The following is a 17,080-nucleotide window of genomic DNA, read 5'->3' as shown; positions in this document are numbered from 1 at the left end:
GGCTGCACTACACTCAACTCACATCATGAGATAGCAATCTGCCCTTATGTCGAACGCAAGCTCCTCTCAGGATCACTCGGGACTTAGGCACAGTCATGCTAGGCTAGGTGACTTTAACCCTTGCACCGGATTCTCAACCCTTACCACAGGATCAGCCCTTGATCAGGACGACTAAACCTTGCCTGTGAGTGCCTTTTATAGCCTTCGCGCGGCTGTTACCACACACGCATACGTGCTCACAAGGCACACTATGCACAAGGCGAAGCCTATGTGCCGCGCTCACTTTACACACAGCTATGCACGCCTCACATCTGCCTCTGTTACTTGGCAGAGCGGCATCTATAATTTTGCACCGCGCCTAGTGACTAGTGCCCTTTGTCACGTTACAGTACAGAGCTAGCCTCATACATAGGGCTGTGGATTGCTCTCTTTTGAAACTTGCCACTTTCTGTCTCCATCACAGCCCTACTTCAAGGCATGACTTTAATGCCTGAAATCCAAACTGCAGAATTGTCAAAAAATTTGAATCCTAATATCTTTTGAAATCAGAATGAATCAACAATTTTACTCACACTTGTATTCCTCCGAGTTCAGACTTTCATACGAGCACCCCAAAAGTTTTCCAATACCGTATATTTTCCGGTATATGGCGCCATGAAAAACCCGGCCTGTGGTATTGATATGCTGACCGTGGATGTCACCATTTTGAAAATAATGCCTACCAACAACGACAACAACGACAGCACTTTGTGCATAGGATTTCAAGGCACCCGACAGGTGCTCTGTTATAGGTTGTACCATAATTAAACTGGTTCCCATGGTAACATTTCAAAAAATTTCAGGTCAAACCTACGAAGAGCATCTGCAATGTCTCTGACTTCTCCTTGACCAGAAAAAGGCTGCTGGACTTAGATTGCAACCCAAGAAAAGCCATCTTTTCCAAAAGGAAGCAGCCTTCCTTGGACATGTCGTGTCATCTGACATTGTGAACACAGATCCTGACAAGATTCAGCAGATTTAGAACTGGTCAGTTTCCACCAATGTCTTTGATATGCGAGGGTTCCTGGGCCTTGTTTTGTATTACAAGAGATTTGTACCAAGCTCTGCCTAGCTGGCCTGACCCCTTAACCACCTGACAGAGACATCACTCACCTATAACTGGATAGAGGAATGTCAGACTGCTTTGGGCAGCCTGAAGAGGAGGTTGGTTTCTTCCCCTATCTTGGCATACCCTAAAGCCATGACAGTTTCATACTTGACACAGACACCAGGTGACTGTGGTTTAGGGGCTGTGTTGTCTCAAAAGCAAGACATGTGGGGTCAGGAAAGTAATCACCTATTCCATTCAAGCCTTGACAAAGAATGACAGTTACTGTGTTACAGGGAAAGAGCTACTTGTGATCATGTACTTCGTCAAGTATTACTGCCATTACTTATATAGGTGAAAGTTTCTTGTCCAAACAGACCATGTGGCATTGAAATGGCTCTTTGGATTTAAGAAACCAATGGGTTGATCCAACTTCTAGCTGACTATGAGATTGAAATTCACCTTAGACTGGGCAGGCATCATAGTAACGCAGACACTGTGTCAAGAATGCCATGCCAGCAGTGCACTTGGCCTAGAACCATCAGATTCAGAGGGAAAGACCCCACCAGACTTGCAACAGCACACCTCATTGTAGAGGAGAACCAACAAGGAGATATAAAGATTTTGCTGGCCAACCCAAGGATGACTTATCAATTCAGAAACCTTTCCAACATATGAAGCGTGTTGTGTAGCATAGGAAGTGGAGACCAACTGGCTACAGGTTTCACGAATGCTGGACTGAGAGAGAAGCAGCCAGCAGATGAGACACTTAGTAAAGTTATTGGATGGTTGAAATCTGGAAAAGACAGGGCCGACTTGACAAGAGATTTCTGTAGAAGGCACTTGAGTGCCCGGAACCAGTTATGCATCAGGGATGGTGTTCTGCACAAGAAATGGGAGGATGACATGGATGAGACTGTAATTTTCTCGGTAGATGTTCCATCAGAGTTGCAACAGGAGATCCTAACAAATTCGAACAACAGCCCAGCCCAACCGGAAGTCATCTTGGAGTTAATAAGATATACAAACATGTGAAGTTGCTTTTATTGGTATAAGATGCTGATCACTATAGCAGACTGGTGTCAATGTTGTTTGGCATGCGCCCACCAGAAGATGCTTAACCGTCATGCAAGGGTGAAGCTCCAATAACAAATGTTGGGGGTACCGATGGAGAGAGTTGGTATAGATATAACAGGACCTTTTCAAGAGACTCATAGAGTCAACCACTATGTGATAGCAGCTTTAGACCACTTCACAAAGTCGTCTGAAGCCTATGTTGTTCCTTCTATTGATGCAGAAACCATTTCCCAAGTGTTCGTTAATGAGTTTGTGTGTAAATTTGGTGCACCCCATCAGCTCCACACTGACTAAGATTTGAGACAATTTGAGAGTACCTTGTTTCAGGATATACAGTATATGTGACCTACCATGGCATTTTGAGGATTGATCCCCAAATCCGATTTTTGAGATACAGGCAGGAAAATAAAGAGCATTTATTAAGCTTTACAATTGTACCAAATTTATTTCCCTGTGCCACTTGTGTCGTAAAATACGAAGCAACAAAGACAACGTGTGTCATCAGGAGAGCCGAATTTAGTTTTTGAGAAAACAGCCTTCGAAAAAAGGGTAACGGACTATGCCACCAATTGTCTACAACATACATTGCGCGGGCTGTTTAAAAGTACATGCACTACCAATTCCCACAGCAATGGCACATTTGTGGTCACCTAGGGACTATAATTTTTAGCTCAGATGAAATCATGAGTTAAATGTGATATCCTGAAAGTTTGACACCAGTATTTTTCGAAAATGATGAGAAATCGAAGTATGAATTTCACAACGAAACACTTGATGGAACACGAGACTTGGATTTTCTTTGAATTCTCAAGTAAACATTATGCGTGGACACTTTGAACTCAAATTTTTCTTCAGTTAAAAAAGATGCAGGTTTCAAACTTTCGGGAAATGATATTCAGGGCCACGTTTCCTACCTGGTGATTTCAGAGCCGTTGGTTCTAGGGAACTATGTCATTGCTCTGGCGATTTGAAATGTGAGCCTTTTACATGTTGCAACTGCCCATCCCACAGCCACACACAGTACACGTTGCTAGCACACTGCATCATATAGATAGATGGTGTCTGAAAGGTAATCACAATGATTTTTTGATAAATACTGACTCAGAATCACTTCAGAAATCCTCATTTTAGACACCTTTATTGGTCTTTCCGACACATTTGACACAGCTAGGGGAAATCTTTGATAGTTAAGCTACCCAAAAATGTGAAAAACGATTTTGAACCCATTTTTTACGTATGTCTGACTTCGAATGCTAATTACTCAGATTAAGGTTTTGGGCAATGTTCCTCATTTTGCCTTAAGAAACCACATATAGCTTGTGCTTTGAAGCTTTTCATGATGAAGGCGGCAAGTTAAGGGAAAAGAATTTGTGGTCGCATCATGCAAAGATATTTCTTGTCAGTATGTGTGGTCCTGAAAAGACCTGGATGGTACCCAACATTTCAGACCATATGCTCTGTCTGTGGCTGTCAGCAGACGGCTGAAGTAGCTTGTGGTGTCTGGAGGCAGTGAGGTTTGGAGAGGATGCCAACTCATGATCCAACCAAGGGCACTTGAGCAGAACATAGGATGCTGTGCAATCGGTTAGGTGTGTCAGTTTGAAGGAGGGGAGCATGGGGGAAGGTAGCCAATGGTATAGGAGACCCATAGGCTGGGAACATGTCCTAGGCCCAAGGAAACCCCTTGGGCTGGGATGTGAGGATGGGGTGCCTGATGTCACTGATGTTGAAACCATTCTTTTGGGGAACTGTGTTGTGCTTTGAGGATTTTTATGCCTTTTCTGATGTGACAAGGGTGCCGTTGTTAATTGTTAATTCAGCTTGGGTACAGATGATCAGGTGGTCACTGGGGTGAGAGTGCTTAATGATGGCTGACTTTCAAATTCTCCTTTCCAGTCATGGGCTTTATAATCATTGAGTCTGTAGGGAGGTCCCTGCCAGTGTCGCTGATTTACACTTTGACCACTTGGCAGGGGATTTTGTAGACTCCTGACTTGTGTTGTGGGTAAGGCTAGCCCTTGTGCAAGGTTAGCAGGTTCTCCATCTTTGGGGGGGGGGCTGTATGGCACACTTGAATACTATGCTTGTGGAGGATGCACTGGATGTGATGGGAAATACTGCCTAGGACTAGGGGCCCCAAAGAGTTGGCTTTGGGTATAGGTGATCCTTCGGTCAGGGGCAGGTCTTGGGTCTTGAGTCTTGATTTGGCTTGACTTGTATCCATTTTGGTACAGTGCTTTGGTCATGTGTCTTTGAGTCTTTGAGTGAGATATTCCTTGTCACAGATGTTGCTCTATGAACAAGAGCCCAGTTGACAGAAAATTTGATCTTATGGTGATGGAAGGAAACACTATGGTGATATCTATCTGTTAAAGTGGGTTGCCAGTGGACATGGCAGGTAAGACTGTCGTCCTGTGATCTGGATACCTTAACATCAAGAAATGAGATGTTGCCATCGTTTTTTGTTCCACGGTGAACTGGATGCTGCTGTGAAGCTAAGCTCATTGAGGTGTTCCAGGGAGAGTTGGAGGCTGTCCTGCCCATGCTGCCAAATTCCAAAGGTGTCGTTCCCATTCCAGAACCAAGTCTTGGGTCTGTAATATGCTGTGGTGATGGCATTCTGCCAAAATTCTTCCATGAATATGTTGGCCAGAACGGGGGATATAGGGGATCTCATGGTTTTTCCAGCCATTTGTTCATAGAATTTATCCCACCAGCAGAAGCTCAATGAGTTGATGCAGGTGAGGAGCAGCTCATGAAGCTGGTCTTGAGTGAGATCTGTGTGGTCCTTGAGGGTGCTGTCCTTGTTGATAGTATTGGCATCAGAGGTGGGGACATTGTGAAGAGGGAGACACTATCAAAAGTTGACCACGACACAGTGGTTTAAAATCGTACCTGACCCGGACATCAGAGAATACAGTTGAAATACTTCGACATACATTTATAATAACAATTACAAAGGTATTTGGAAGTTATTTAGAGTCTGCCAGGTACTCAAGTTAGACGAAGGAAGGTGTTTCCGAGACGCGATATGGAAAAAGCTCGCCAAAATCGTCCGTCGTGAGTAAACGATAGCGCCCTCTGTTGACAAGGTTTTCTGAAGAAATGTCTCTCACGCGCCACTATTTGCTTCGTGGATGTTTCACATTACAAACGGATAGTCACGTTATTTGATATCAAAAAAGTGACAAAATGTGTTCATCACAAAATAAGGAAAAATTGTGGCAAAACAAGAACAAAACATACTTTTGTGTTCTCTGAGCTGTTCTTACAGAAGTGTAAGTTTATTGCTGTATCTTGTTCTCTGTTTCGCTGAGTGGTCTCTAAATGAAATAATAGGGTCATTCCACGAAGTTGAGACACGCTTTGTGACAGTGTCCCTTGTTACATAAACAACCCTTACAGCCTGTTATTTTTACATTACCACAGAGTTAACTCATATTACTCTGCAAGGATAAAGCACAACCTGCAAGAACCTTGCAAAATTTATATCAATGTCAATTTCGAATCCACATGCTGGAAAAATATGTTTAAGGTTGCGGATGTGACAAGGAACACCGTAACAAAGTGTGTCTCAACTTTGTGGAATGACCCAATAGCAAAAGTAACAAGGTATGTTGATTATTTTAATTTCTTTCAAACCGAGCAGGCCCACGTAAATAAATATCGCTGTGATATTTCCTCCAGCTGATCTTTTCTCCAGGAAACAATATATAAAATGTTACCTGTCAGAGTAGGTTATCTAGATGAGGAATGAATTAAAAAGTTTGTCTTAGATGTGGACTCCGAAATCTGTCATTTTCTTGGGGCAGGAGCGAACATGATGATCCCCGTCGCAGTATGTACAGTTGTTGGTGTAACGACAGGAGCGCACTACTGGGTCGGATTTCAGCCATAAACGATGACAGACGTCAGTCAAATTATATTCTTGGGTCGTTTTCCGAGACAATTGTTCTCTTAAAACGAAGCTGGTTCCTGTCTAGCTGTAGCGACGACGTTGAACGCGCGATAGCGATCCCGTGCAATGTGTTGTACGAATGTCGGCACCAGAGGGCGCTGTTTATTTCTTCGTCAACGCGCGTTAATTCCGGCCGAGGACTGCTCATAAAATTATTTTTTTCGGCACAACGATGAATTGCGGCAATTTTCCGCTTGATTATCTTTGTAGCTAAAACATCAATTTACCAATTTATGAATAAAGTAAACATTTTTGCCATGGCCGTTAATGGCCGATTTTAAGTATGTATCATCAAAGACATTGGTGAGTATATTAAGCTAATTTGAAAACTGCAACATAATTTACCATTCCAAGTTGCAGCGAATTTTTGCACTTTCAACTAGATATTTCACATCAAAGGTCACATCATCTGAAAGAGTGTTAAATAGGCAGCAAAATAACGTAAAGGTTTATTACTAGATATTAGATTATTTAATAGAAAAGAGGGGTTTTAATGTTGCATGAAAGTTCCCACTGTAAAATGTCCAACCCAGAACAAGAAAGTCATCATTACGAAAAATAGTAAATTATACAAGAAATATCATGGATGAAAACGTTTCAAGAGCAAAAATAATTTTATTAGATACCACTGAACAGAAAAAAGCATAAACTCAAGAATTTTTTTTTTTACAAATGTCTGCATCCTAAACCACTGTGCACGATGTCATTCCACTGGAGAGTGAGGCCTTGGATGAAGTTGGCTAACAGGTTGGCATTCTTGATGTGATGTTTGATATTGCCCACCAAGGAGTGCAATATCTTGGCAAGATGTTTGGCCGTGTTGTAGGTAAGGTGTCCTCTTGAAGTGACAATGTAGGGTGTAGTGGAGTACCTGTCTTGTGGATCTTGGGTTGGCTGAAGAACCTTGGGCACTTGGAGTTGGATGGCCAGAACTGTCTGTAGGCCCACAAGGGCTGAGAGATGTTGCTGGAATGCTGGAGGGAGAGGAGCTTGTCTTGGAGCTTCCTCCCGATGAAAGGTGTGGGCTCTTTCTGGAGTGAACGGTAGCAGCCCGAGTTGAGGACGTTTGTCTTTTTGCGGTCATACTTGGAGCAAATCAAAACGATTGGGACTAATATTTATGATGGCACACAGGGCCTCACCTTACGTGAGCACTGGACAAAGTCCAAACAGAACGATGCTTAGTAGAGAGACTGATCTTCCTATTAACCTCAACTATGGTTTGAAATGGGAAGAGGCATTGGTTTTGAAAAGAGAGCATTTTCTAAACTAAGAATTTATCACTTCTATTTCATCAGTTATACTTTAAATAATTTAGCTAATGAAGCAAAAGACATTGTCATTTCAAGTGTGTCAGTCTTGTAAAGTCAACCAGTTATTTGTTGTAAACAAAACAACCGAAGATTCTGAAAGTGACTTTCATCTTCAGGCCTCTTTGCTTAAATTCAGGGTTTATTTAAACTGTACCCTTCTTAACCACTTCATGCCGGGGCATTTTTCAATGTTGATGATGCTGGGCCGGCATGACTATCATTTTTGTCCGTTTTCAAAATCCTTCAAAAATTCATCATTTCATTTAACGGTCGTTTATAGCCGCAACAAGTAATCTTTAGGCACTACTCTAAGTTGACAGGTGACCTTCATTGACACCCGAGTATTTCAGCCACGCCAGCAGCCTTGTAAACAGAGCCCAGATTGTGCGGTTTTGTATAACTGTCTTTTGTTCACGAACCTGGCTTAGTACACTGCTGACCTCTTTTCAATAGGGGCCAGATTAGCATGCAGCGGTGCTGTGTGGCTTATTACTGCGGTGGTGGAGCGCCTTTGTCCCCGGTGGTAATCCACTCACTCTCAATGCCCAAAACCCCGGTATACGGTTTCAGAACAAGGCTGGATTATCATCACTTTTGAGAGTGAAAAATGTCGGTAATGCTCAGCAGCCTGGTTTTTTGTTCGGAGTACGGTCTTTTGTTACAGGGCCCTGTTTCCTTTGTCCGAGTTCGGAGACCCCGGCCACCCATATAAACCATACGTCTCCGATCTCGGAGTCCCCAGCAGGAAGTGGTTAAGAGCAAAATTGTATTGTTACTAATGTTAAAATGTTCGCTTAAGGCTTTTGTAACTGTTAAATTAAAAAAATTCAGTCATGGCAAACGGTTCAAGGTTTTGACAAGAAAAGAAGATGTGAGGACACATTCCTTCTGAAGTGGGAATAATGTAACAAATACAAAACCTTAAAGAAGTTGGCAAAGCAGCCATTTTGAGATGCAAGTTAGTTGGTTTGGCATATTGGTGCAATAGTGGGGCAACCTGGTGTTTTTATGCTGTAAAGTATAGTGTTGTATGCAGGGATATATCACAGCTATAGACAAATCCAGTGACAACAATTTGAAGTCATTACTATAGGGCCATCCTGTTCACACGCAAGCGGTGTGTGCACATGGGATTCTTCCTTGGCCAATAAGCAGTAGTCAGTTGTCACAGTGCATGTGTTCAGGTTGAGACAGCTGGGTGAGTGTAAATTTGGCCCCTCAGAATGGTGCCTCATCACATTTGTCTATACATTGTGTTGAGGCAGTCATGCAACCTGACATTACCTTAAAAGTGTACTCTTCTCAGGCCAACATAATTGAAGAACTAAAGAACACGTCAAAAGCATAAATTTCACACAAAAGAGGTTATTTTGCTCAAATAAGAGGTTACTGCAGCAAAACTTCTGTGGTGTCATGAAATTAGTATCACCTGATCAAGTTAGACTCACTCTGAAACACACATGAACCTATTTTATTTGTTGTATTTAAAAACAAAAAAAGCAGTGTAACAAAGGTTTTATCATTTATAGTTTTTGAAATGAAAAAGGGTTGCATTGTTTACTATTCTTCAAAAGAATACCAACAAAAGGGAACGAGAACAACTTCTTACCATTTTTCATTTAATAATTAAGATTAAAATAATACACAAGGTCTTTGTGGTTTTTATTTGATCAAATACACATTAGGAATGATTGGAAGGTACATACACAGACTAGACAACAGTAGCAATTTGAACATGAAATTAAATGCAATCAGGTTGAACATAACATGTCAGCGTGCATTTAGCAAAGTAGCATTAGGACAGTAGTGGCACCTCTGTCTCATGGTTAAAAGTAGTGTGCATGATTTGCATGTACATGTATGTACTGCAGTTGCTTTAATTGGCTTATTTTGGGGTTTATTTGCTTTGTGTACCATTACCCCGACTTATTTCATTTTTTTAGTTCACTGCTTTAAGAAAAATGTTTAAAATGCTATTCATTTTAACACTCAAAGTACAGATCATGTAATTTGTTTTGCAAAAATCCATGGTACACAGGACATTCCTGACTGCCAGTATTAAATGCACTGGCAAGGTTGATCTGCAGATCACTTATGGCCCTCCACACACCTTCAGGTAGGGCTAGTGGTCGGAAAATTTAGCTTCCTGTTTGTGTAAATTTTCATTAATGGTATGCCTGCTCCATGACTATCTTAATTTGAAAAATTCCTTTTATCATGATCTTTGAAGGGTTGTCTCAAATTTAATTCAGTTTAAATCAGTGCAGGGAGTTTTCCCTGTGATTGAGAGTGTATGTTCTACTGGTGTTGTAGTCGAGACCACTTAAGACCTTCACAAGACCGCACAAGACTAACACAAGACCTCCAGTCTGAATTCAAGCCACAAGTTATTCAAATAAACTGCAACAGAAACATTCCTTTGTCATTGTTCACCCTGTTACTTGTGCACGGTCTTGTGTCTTGTCTTGTGATGGTCTCAAAAACACTTTGTTCTATTTTTTGTTTTACTATCTGTAATTCTGACCATTCCAAATGAAAAGATAAAGGCACAAATTAACTGAGGTATTTCACTATGATAGCGAATTAATATTTGTTTCCTTATCCACATTTTGTTCTTTTTTTATTCTTTCCTAGAAAAATGTGCTACTTGTAAATTAATATGACTCACAAAGCATCTTATGCCAAAGAAACAAATTTGAAATGAAGCATGTTGAAATTGCTCGTTGGTTTCAGTTCTTAATCAACCTCATCCCAAGGCTTCTGACAAAAATAAACACATACAGAAACTTACTCTTAGAAATGTATCATTGTCACTAAAGTAAAGGGCCATGCTACATAACCCACCAATGTCTAATTAGCAGTTTAAAACTACTCTGAATCTGGTCAGAGTGCGCCAACTATAATTCATGAAGTTTTTAGCTCGATCACTGCTGTATTGTGAAGATGAAATAACTTTTGAGAGCGCATTTTAACTGATTGAACAAGTTTTTATACTATAAATTTACACTGCATTTCACACCTGCTGATGTAGGAATGGGTATGAATTGAATGGAGGTATATTCTGCTCCAAGAGAGAGTTTACAGCTGATTCTAACAAATGTCAGGGTTTTATGCTCTTATTTCACTGACAGAGAAATTGCTCATCTCACTGCAGCTGATGAGACAATAACATTTAAAGATCTGGTACCAGTAACTACGACTTGTACTGATGCAAGCAAGGTGTTCAGTGTATGTCTTGGTAAGATATGCCATTTTTTGTTGCCTTTTTGGGATAAATGAACAAGCTGCCCTACCTACTGCTATATGCAACCTGTGGAGGGCTTAAAGAGGTACAGAAAAGGCTTCAAGTTTTGTGACATCTAGGGAGTTGGGAGGTAGATCGGCCACCCAGAAACAAGTATACAATGAATTTAGCCTCTGAAAATAAAAAAAGAGAGGCATTTTCTGTCCACAACCAACTGGGTCGATGTTGGGAACATTAGGTCTGTAGTGGGTGGTACTATCCAGCACACTTTGCTGACCTTTTTGGAAATAAAAAGCAATGAGGAATGGGTAAGCATGTTGGCACAGATTATCCTTTTGTAAGGGATGAATAAAAATGTAAAAAACTATGGCGCAGTTTGACTCTTCCTGTGAGAAAAATTGCACAACATGATGCAATTTAATAATAAACTTAGGTGGACAATGGGCTCTATGCGACACTGGGTAATAAGGATAACCTTTAGGACAAAGGACTGTGCACGACACCAGGTAATGGGGGTTAATCTTTCAAACAAACTTAGGGCTGCACGTGGAGCTGTGTGGTGACTAGTGTGTACTTCAGAGTGAGCTTCAGTCTGATTTAATCCGTGGACACTAAACAAGATAGGACGAGCACATGCTAACAGCATGGCATTCATCTCACTATGGTTACGGGGATGATCTGATCAATATAGGAAGTAGCCCGGATGGCCCTGGCTGAATTTCTCAATCGTTTGAACTAGTGTTTTACGTCCTGTTACAAGGAAGTTACAGTAAAAAGTTATTTATTCTTGAAAATTCGGGAAAAAATCAACCGTATTAGATGCAAGTGTGAATTGTGCATGAGGATGATAGCTAAAACATTGGAGTCAACTGCACGAAGTGCACAAGTGGTGAACTTCTTCACACAGATGAAACATGAGAGGACAAAAACCGTAACAATATTTGCAAACTCAAATCCCATTCTCATAGTGTGCATCGGCTACTGTTTGTGTGTGTGGACACATAATATCTGCCTGTAACATAGGCAGCGCACAGTGCATAGGGCATATACTTAGCAGTCGGAAAATTACCAAGCACATGATGCTCAGAGCAGATTGCATTGTATGGGATGCCAACAGGAAAAATGTTTGCAATCTCTAATCTGAACAATAATGTTTTGTATTGTCTTTTGTATTGTACATGTCTGATTGGGTCGAAACCTTGCAGACAGTTAGGAAGGGAAGGTTTATAAACGGAGATTGACCTCATGTGATAACAATTAAATCAGCAGACGGGTCACGTGACATTAAAGGTGTATCCTTTAAAGTGCTATATCTCCTGAAGCGCGTGTCCGATCGGGTTGAAACTTGGCAGGTATTTAGATAGTGAAGTGTTACAGATGAAAATTGACACTGATGATGATGTCATCAGATTATTACGGTATGTCATATGACATTAAAGGTGCACTCTTCAAAGCACTGTATCTCATTAAAGTACATGTGTGATTGGGTTCAAATGTTGCAGATATCTTAGAATCGGAGTACTTTAGACGAGTACTGCCCTGATATGATGATTACATCACCATGTGACAAGTCAAGTGACATTAAAGGTGCACCCATCAAAGCCCTGTATTTCCTGACGTACCTGTTCCAAACTGCACATAATTAAAAAGGAAAGTGTTGAAAAAGGAAAAAAGACCTCATTTGATAATGATGTCAGCAGGAGACAAGTCATGCAATATGAATGTTTACAGCCCTATATCTCCTGGAGTACATGTCCCATCGGTTTGAAACTCTGCATATAACTTGAAAGGGAAGTGTTACAGACGTATATTGAATAATGATGACGTTATCAGGAGCCAAGCCATGTAGTGACATTAAAGGTGCACTCCTTAAAGCCCAATATTTTCTGAAGTACATGTGCCATTTGGTTGAAACCTTGCAGGTAGCTTGAGAGAAACGGACATGATGTTACGCTTTCGTTAAGGTTCATGCAGTTGATCGGTCGATCGAAGTTAAAAAGAGAGTGCAAAAAAGCCCTTGACCTCTATTTTAATAGATTTATACATCTGATTGAATTCAGACTTGGCAAACCTTTAGATAATCATGTCAGGTAGGCCCTACTGTAGAAGAAACTCTTCGTGATGATGTCATCACATGATTTATTTTTGAATTTTGAATATTTTATTTGTCCCTCATATATATAGGTTTTGTACATGTTTTTCAATAGGGAGACTGCTTTTGCACTGTTATCCTTGTTCGTGTTAGGGGCACACACTCAGGCCACAAGCTAGAAAGGTTGCTGTACAAGTTTGTCATAATGATGTCATCGGGTGGCAAATCATGTGACATTAAAGGGGCACTCTTAAAGTGCTATATCTCATGAAGTGCTTGACCGTTTGGGTTGAAATTTTGTGTGTGGCTAGAAAGGGAAAGATTTTAGACCCAAATTGACCTGGTGCAATGATGACATCGTCAGATGACAAATCACATGAGATTAAAGGAGCACTCTTTAAAGGATCCAGGAAATGAATTTTTCTTAGAATCACTTTTTGTGAATCTCTGTACTCTTTTTCTACGTATGAGGATAGTTTGACATTTTTTTGAGTTACGTAAACTGAACTGTGCACTTTTTCAAACATTAAAATTGACCAAGCATTTCCGGACAAGTGAGGACGCTTTTGCTTTGATGTTAATCAAGGAAGACATGGTTCAGGTTGCATGTTTTCATGTCAAATTGTGAACCTCAAATTTAATATCTGGGAATATTTCTGTGAACAGGATTGTTGCAGGATTTTTGCCATATATTTACACAGCAATATATTGCCAAAGAAAATGAAATCTGCCATAGCAAATTCAGAAATTTTCTGTGCACAAACCAGTGCAACATTGAGATTCAGTGCCTTGGATGACATCATGCCCATTAAAAGGCATTAGCATATGTCTGATTCCTCTTCAGTGTGGATATTTTTTATGTGCTTGTGTAGATTACATTTTTTGTTCAAAGCTGTCGTCACACTGGTGACAAGCATAGAGTATGTTTGAGTGTGGGAATAGCATTTAGGTTGAATCTTGGAAGTTATATCTCCAAATGAGAAGAAACAGACTAATTAGTACAATATATATCTGCTCATTTCATTGCCTATTTTAATACTCATTGTCATTGTTCTTTTAGGGGTCATCCATTTTTGTGATCATTTTCTCAAGCGTACAAAGCGTACCCCCTTTTCTTGCCCCCTCTAAAAGAGTACACAATAAAATGGTGATTTCTCTATGATGCCTGAGGATCCATTCTAACTCGAAAAGTATGACTGGCAGTAGATGAACAAAGAATAGTGGCAGGAGGAAAAACAATGTCCCATGACAGGCCTCAACGTTCGCCGTTTTCCGATTGCCTGGGAGAGATTTCTTCTCTCAGTTTGGGTCAGTAAAAATTTCGGATAAATTGCCCAATGGACAGGTACTAGTTTCTTAAATAAAAGTGTCCATTTTTTGTGGCCAAGAAAAGCAGTCAGCAAATGTACATTTGATTTGATTTTTTTCTCTTCACAAAAGCTTATAAAAAGTGGTAAAAAGTATACAGCTATGTGGTTACAATGATTTTTTTGCATTGGTATGTACACGTCCATGTACAAACTTGCATGTGTTAAGCACGCTGTGTATTTATCAGGGCACCTTTCCACACAAAGGAAAATGTGTACCATACATAAATTGATCGTAAAATACACTTGTGTCTGGGAACCAAACCTCAATGCACATAAAGGCTAGAAATTTACATCGCTAAATTAATTACATGAGACTTTGGGAAAGTAATGAGATCTGAAGACACCTGGTTCAGGAGGACAAGGTCACAATTTATTTTGAGGGTCAGGACACGATAAAAAAAGAAAGAATTTGACAGTTGGCCAATGAACTTTAACTGAGATCCGTCTCTGTACTGATACCAACCATACAAAGGAAAAAAATAGTTTTCTGTTGTGGTCCTCTAAGGAAAATAATAAATGAATTGCATATGTGACTAAAGAAACAACCAAAAAAAAAAGTAATAACAATCCAACACAGTGCCACAAGTGGATTACTTGAGTGATCAATCAGACACCAACCCAGCTGTGACTGGTGACAAGAGCATAAAAGTGCAAATGTAGGAAGGCTGAAGAGAGCTGTGAGTGGTAATGTTCACTCTTCAGTAGCACGCACCAGTCTGAACAGTCAACAGTCAACTGCAGGAGGCTTAATAAGCAGTGCTAACTATAGGGTGATACAGGGTATGAGGCAAGTTGCTGACTAAACTAAGGAAGCTTGTAAAACAAAATGTGTCATATAGAAAAACATTTAAATCTCCCTTCCACACTTGCCACCACTTAAAATCCTTCTTGTCCTCAACAATGGAAACTTATATACATGTGATACACCATATAACCAAAGTTATTACGGTACAGCACTCCCCAAAGCGCTGAGGTGGTCTTCGCCTTTGCTGTGGTCGCTGTCTGGAGAGCACTTCCTTTGATGACAAGTCATTGTTCTCGGTGTCTGTATTGGAGCCAGGCTCTTCCAGCTGTGGTGTTACAGGCCGTCCTCTTCTATGGCGTCTTGGTAGAGGCGGGTGTCTTCTGCTGTCCTGGCCTTGATCAACCTTAGTGCTGTCATCGATGTGGCCACTTCCTTCCAACTCACGCTGACCTGACAATTCAGATCTTGAGCTGTCACGGGACTGACCATTCTCTGTACTGTCATCTGCGGAGGGTGGTCCTGCTGGCCTCAGCTGAGGTTAATCTTGTGACCGTCCAGAGTCTGAAGTTCCTGATGCCGATACTATGTCGAATGGGTAGAGCATGAGCATGTTGCGGTGAAGAGTCTTGGTGTTAAGAGAGCCTATCCACCCGACCACATAGACTGAGATGCCCTGCTTTTTCCTAACAACGATGTTGGAGTCTACTTCCCACCTGTCTTTCAGTTTGGCTTTTCCTCACTGAGACTTGATGGCTACAAGGACCTTGTCACCAGCCTGGAGGATGCAGTCACTCGCCCGCTGATCATATGTGGCCTTCTGCTTGATCCCGGCCCTTTCAGCTGATGTCTGGACTTCCCGGTAGACATCATGGTCATAATCGTGGTCAGGCCCTTGCTCTGCTTTGTCATCTTTGATGGGATGAGGATGTCTACGGGTAACTTGGGCCTCCGCATGAACATCAGATAAAATGGGAATACCCAGTAGACTCATGTTTTGTGCAGTTGTATGCATGGGTCAGGACACCCACATGTGTAGCCCAGTTAACCTTCTGCTCCGGATTAAGTGTCCCCAACACTGATATCTGCATCTGGTTCCATCATTCCATTCCCCTGAGGGTGATATAATGTAGTTTGGGTCTTCTTCATCCCAAGCACCTTACACAACTCTTTTATCACATCCGACTCAAAGGACTTGCCCTGGTCAGAGTGCAGCCTGTTTGGAATCCTATAATTGACCACAAATTTCTCCTACAACACCTTGGCCATAGTTGTTGCTTTTTTGTCTTTAGTGGGGTACGCCTGGGCGTGTCTGGAGTAGTGATCGGTTATGACCAGAATGTGTTCATGGCCGCCCTTTGACCTTTCTAGGCCCAGGAAGTCGATGCAGACTAACTCCAGCAGGCGTTTAGTACGGATACTTTCCAGCGTCTTCCTGAGTGTGCACCGTCTACACTTCTTGATGTAGGCCCAGATTTCAGAATAGAGACCAGGCCAGAAATATCTCTCTCTAGCTTGGTGTAGTGTCTCGTCGAGACCAAGATGCCCCATTGAGTCATGCCTGGTCTTCCTTCTTTTATGCCTTTCAGGTATATAACCCTGGAGATGGCTTCATCTTTCAGGTGTGCTGTGAGGAGGTCAACACCCTGACCACGACTTGTATATGGGATGAGGTCGTCGTGGACAGTTGAAACTAACTCATAGAGGTAATCGGGGAACTTCACTATTGCCCAAGGGAGAGCACGGAACTCCAGTTTTTGAGCAGGATACTTGGCCTCTGATGGTGTAAGGGTGTGACTTGCTAATGCTATTGGTCATTCTTATCCATCTTGCATCTGTGTAAGAACTGCCCCAAACCCATCAGCTGAGGCATCTGTCTGGACAGTGAATGGGAGTGAATAGTTAGCACCGGGGTTGAAGTCATTTTCTGCTTCAGTAGTTCGAAAGCTTTCTGAAACCCCAGACTCCAGGTGAATGGTGAATCTTTTGTTCCACGCCTGCCTCCTATCAGGGCAAAAAGCGGTGCCGCAATTCGAGCATAATTGTGAATGGAAAGCCAATAGTAGCCTTTGAACCCCAAGAAACTAAGGACGTCCTTCTTAGTCTTTGGCTTGGGCCAATCCACGACGGCAAATGTCTTTTCTGGGTCGGTAGCAAAACCATCTGTGGACACAACATGGCTAAGATAATGGACTTG

General features: G+C 41.5%; 1 protein-coding gene across 8 annotated transcripts in view; it reads left to right on the top strand.

The window, feature by feature from the left end:
* Positions 1-17,080, top strand: part of LOC110982507 (meiotic recombination protein REC8 homolog) — a 388,761-nt gene that overhangs the window by 337,598 nt on the left and 34,083 nt on the right. For 7 of the 8 annotated variants that reach the window (XR_015427552.1, XM_087145210.1, XM_087145212.1 and 4 more), the window contains one exon: positions 10,567-10,673. The exons of the other annotated variant lie outside the window; for it this stretch is intronic. Coding sequence is in view for 6 of the 7 variants with exons in the window: in XM_087145210.1 (XP_087001336.1) it covers positions 10,567-10,673 (107 nt within the window). In the remaining variant the exon portion in view is untranslated. The remainder of the gene's footprint in view (positions 1-10,566; positions 10,674-17,080) is intronic. 8 annotated transcript variants of the gene reach the window in all.

The sequence above is a fragment of the Acanthaster planci genome, linkage group LG13 (genome assembly GCF_054643075.1).
Source record: "Acanthaster planci isolate LZ-2023a linkage group LG13, COTS_SCS, whole genome shotgun sequence".
Classification (NCBI taxonomy): Eukaryota; Metazoa; Echinodermata; class Asteroidea; order Valvatida; family Acanthasteridae; genus Acanthaster; species Acanthaster planci.
Note: the sequence above shows the minus strand (reverse complement) of the source record. Positions and strands in the feature narration are given on the sequence as shown.